This window comes from Rhincodon typus, chromosome 46, assembly GCF_021869965.1.
Source record: "Rhincodon typus isolate 14 chromosome 46, sRhiTyp1.1, whole genome shotgun sequence".
Taxonomy (NCBI): Eukaryota; Metazoa; Chordata; class Chondrichthyes; order Orectolobiformes; family Rhincodontidae; genus Rhincodon; species Rhincodon typus.
The window spans coordinates 9,688,949-9,692,891 of record NC_063377.1 but is presented as its reverse complement, the minus strand read 5'-3'; the positions used below and the strand labels follow the sequence as shown (position 1 = coordinate 9,692,891).

Below are 3,943 nucleotides of genomic sequence, written 5' to 3'. Positions count from 1 at the left end.
AGACCCCCTCCCACTATAATCAATATGGATCACTGATCCCCCTCAGACCTCCCCCCCGCAGTAATCGATATGGATCACTGATCCCCCTCAGACACCCCCCTCAATAATCAATATGGATCACCGATCCCCCTCAGACCCCTCCTGCTATTATCGATATCGATAATCCCCCCCCATCCCTGAAGGGCACCAGGGTGTATTCTAGACTTGCCTCATGCGGGCCATGAGCCAGCAGCCCCCAGCCCCCAGCCCCATCCTGTTCAAACCAGCATCAGTGTTGCTGAGTGAGCTAATGGGGTCTGGCGGGTTGGGGGTGGCGAGGGGGTGGGGGGGTTGATAACCCACGTACCCGGGTCGGCAGGAGGGCACGGGTTGGCATCACGTGGACTCACTGTGAGATGGTGTTGGTGTCCAGATCGACGCAGAGCACATCGTGCGGCAGGTCGTAGAGCTCGAAGTAGCTGGAGTGCACTCCCACGATGAAGGGGACGGGCGCACTCAGCACGTCTGCCAAGTTCAGCGGGCACAAGGGAATGTACGGGCACTGCCAACGGAACGGAAAGATCATCTGGAGATGGGAAACGGGTGGAAGGGGTGAGGGGGTAGAGAGATATATATGGAGAGAGAGAGAACACATTAATGACCATGAAGGTGGAGGACAGCAGATGAAATAAGTGCACGTTTCAAAAGCCTCTTAATTCAGGGAAGATCATGGAATGTGCAGCCCTTCTCTGTCAGGAGGTGGAATATAAAAAGGGAGGATTTTTGTGACAGTGATACAAAGGCCAATCCCACATACAGCTCTAGAATGGTCAAAGGAATTACAGCAGAGATTCACCAGCATCCTCTTGGAGCTCCAGGGATTAATTCACAAGTTTCATATCAATTAATGTGGACGGATGTGGCACGGATTGGTTGAGATTTTTTGTGACCTGATAGAAGTTTACAAAATAATGAGGAGTATGGATAGAGTAAATAGTAGTTGTCTTTTCCCTAGGACGGGGAACTTCAAAACTAAGGGGCACATTTTAAAGTGAGAGGTGAGAGATTTAAAAAAGATACAAGGGGCAACATTTTCTACACAGAAAGTGGTTCGCTTGTGCAATGACCTTCCTGAGGCAGTGGTGGATGCAGGTACAATTATAACGTTTAGAAGATATTTAGATAAGTACAAGAATAAGAAAGGTTTGGAGGGATATGGGCCAGGAGCAGGCAGGTGAGAGTAGTTTAGTTTGGAATGATGGACTAGTTGGACTGAATGGTCTGTTTCCGTGCTGTATGACTATGAGTGGGAACGTTTAGTCAATAGGGAGAACCTTCTAACATTGGCAGTGATGTCTAGGTCAAGGGGTCAGCACTTTAAAATCAGGAGCGGTTCATTCAGTACAGAGACATTTCACCACAGAAGGGGAGGAGCACTCTCCCACATAGAGAGGTGGCTGCGAGAGAGCATCAGGAATCATAATGTTTCATAGAGTCATACGGCCCTGAAACAGACCCTTCGGCCCGACTTGTCCATGCTGACCAGATATCTTAATTTAATCTAGTCCCATTTGCCCATATCCCTCCAAATCCTTCCTATCCATGTACCCATCCAGATGCCTTTTAAATGTTGTAATTGTACCAGCCTCCACCACTTCCTCTGGCAGCTCGTTCCGTGTCAATGGATTTTGAACACAAACCAGCCATAATCTCACAGAGACAGAACAGACTGAAAGGGCTGTCCTGCTCCTGCATTCCTGGGGTGCAACTCCCTGGTGTTGGGAAGAGTGGTCTTGCTGCAGTCCTACAGGGCCTTGAGGAGACTACATCTGGAGTAGTGTGTGTGGGGTTTTGATCTCATTATTTGAGGAAGGATGTTCTGGTGATGGAAGGAAGGCAGCAAAAGTTTACCAGACTGATTCCTGGGATGGCAGGACTGACATACGGAGACAGACTGGATCAATTAGGACCACATTGACCGTGCTTTTGTGCACCTCCTTTGCAGCCGTAACCTGTGTGTATGCCTCGCTCTGTCTAAGCACCCTAGGTCCTTGTTTGCTATGATCTGCCTCGACTGCACGCGAAACAAAACTTTTCACTGTAATTAGGTACGTGTGCCAACAATAAATCAAATGAAATATTTTCAGTGGAGTTTAGAAGAACGAGGGCTGGATCCCAGAGAAACCGATAAAACTCTAACAGGACGATACAGGTTGGTGCAGGAAGGATGTTCCCAATGATCAGGCTGTCCAGGACCAGGGCTGACAGGTTGAGGATAATGGGTCAACCTTATAGGACTGACAGGAAGAGAAGTTTCTTTACCCTGAGAGTGGTGGAGCCTGCGGAACTCACTAGGACACAGAGTGGATGAGACCAAAACATTGTGTTTTTAAGAAGGGGGTAGATTTAGAATCATAGAATCCCTACAGTGTGGACACAGGCCCTTCGGCCCAACAAGTCCACACCGAACCTCAGACCATCCCAACCAGACCCATTCCCCTGTACCCCACCTAATCTACACATCCCTGAACACTACGGGTCAATTTAGCACGGCCAATCCACCCTAACCTGCACAGCCCTGGGCACTATGGGACAATTTAGCACGGCCAATCCACCCTAACCTGCACATCTTTGGGCACTATGAGCAATTTAGCACGACCAATCCACCCTAACTGCACATCTCTGGGCACTACGGGACAATTTAGCACGGCCAATCCACCCTAACCTGCACATCCCTGGGCACTACGGGACAATTTAGCACGGCCAATCCACCCTAACCTGCACATCCCTGGGCACTACGGGACAATTTAGCACGGCCAATCCACCCTAACCTGCACATCTTTGGACTGTGAGAGGAAACCAGAGCACCCGGAGGAAACCCACACAGACACAGGGAGAATGTGCAAACTCCGCACATTACAGTCACCCGAGGGTGGAATCGAACCCAGGCTGCCGGCGCTGTGAGGCAGCACTGCTAACCACTGAGCCACCGTGCCGCCCCTTCTGCACGCAAACAAAACTTTTCACTGTACTTAGGTAAACGTGACAACAACAAATCAAATGAAATGTTTTCAGTGGAGCTTAGAAGAACGAGGGATGGATCCCAGCTCTTCTGGCTAAAGGGTTCAAGATGTATGGGTGGAAAGTGGATGAAGGGACTGGATTTGATGATCAACTGTGACCATGCTGAAAAGTAGAGCAGGCTTGAGAGGTTGAATGGCCTACTCCTGCTCCTGTGATTCAGTGTCAAACTTTCTCTGTACCCTCCGAGTTCCCTATCTTGGGGCAGATGGGAGTTAATCGAGGTGATATGCTGAATGGTTGTTGCTGCTGCAGCCGGTTACTGGTAGACTGCAGGCTGACTGAGCTCACCAGCATCCCTCTGCTCAGAGCTGACCGTCCCCTGTGACAAACCTGACAGAGTGATAGAACTCACCGAGACCAGGGCCTCACACACACTGGTCAGCACAGCAGGTCGCAGCGAGTGAATCAGCAGCTTGTGCTCAATCAGGACGGTGAGCAGCAGTGTGACGGTGTTCTCAGCACCCAGGTTCTGCAGCAGAGTGAAGTAACTGGCTCCACTGAAACACAGTAAAGAACAGGGCATCGTTTAACAAAGTAGCAGAATACTGGTGAGGTGAGAAACAGGACCGGGGACAGGGAGGAACACAAAGACTGAGAGAGACTGGAGTGTTACAGACACTGGGAATGTGTTCACAGCAGCATTACCTACCTCAGTAAGAGTGGCGAGGTTACAGGCTGACAAATCAGTAAGTTATCATACGGAGAAAGCTGAAACACACACACACAGGACACAGTCAGAATCCCCAAAATCCACCGACCTGTCAGCTTTAACCCCAGTGTGAACTCTGACCCCACTGACCCGTCAGCATTAACCCATGTGAACTCTGACCCCACTGACCCGTCAGCATTAACCCCAGTGTGAACTCTGACCCCACTGACC

General features: G+C 50.0%; 1 protein-coding gene across 1 annotated transcript in view; it reads right to left on the bottom strand.

Annotated features, from left to right (window-relative positions):
- The window catches only part of LOC109925968 (DENN domain-containing protein 4B), a 21,767-nt gene that overhangs the window by 14,134 nt on the left and 3,690 nt on the right, over window positions 1-3,943 (bottom strand). The window contains exons 2-4 of the mRNA XM_048620313.1: window positions 3,713-3,771; window positions 3,416-3,560; window positions 390-565 (exon numbers count right to left, since the gene is read on the bottom strand). Of these exons, the coding sequence (XP_048476270.1) occupies window positions 390-565; window positions 3,416-3,560; window positions 3,713-3,771 (380 nt within the window). The remainder of the gene's footprint in view (window positions 1-389; window positions 566-3,415; window positions 3,561-3,712; window positions 3,772-3,943) is intronic.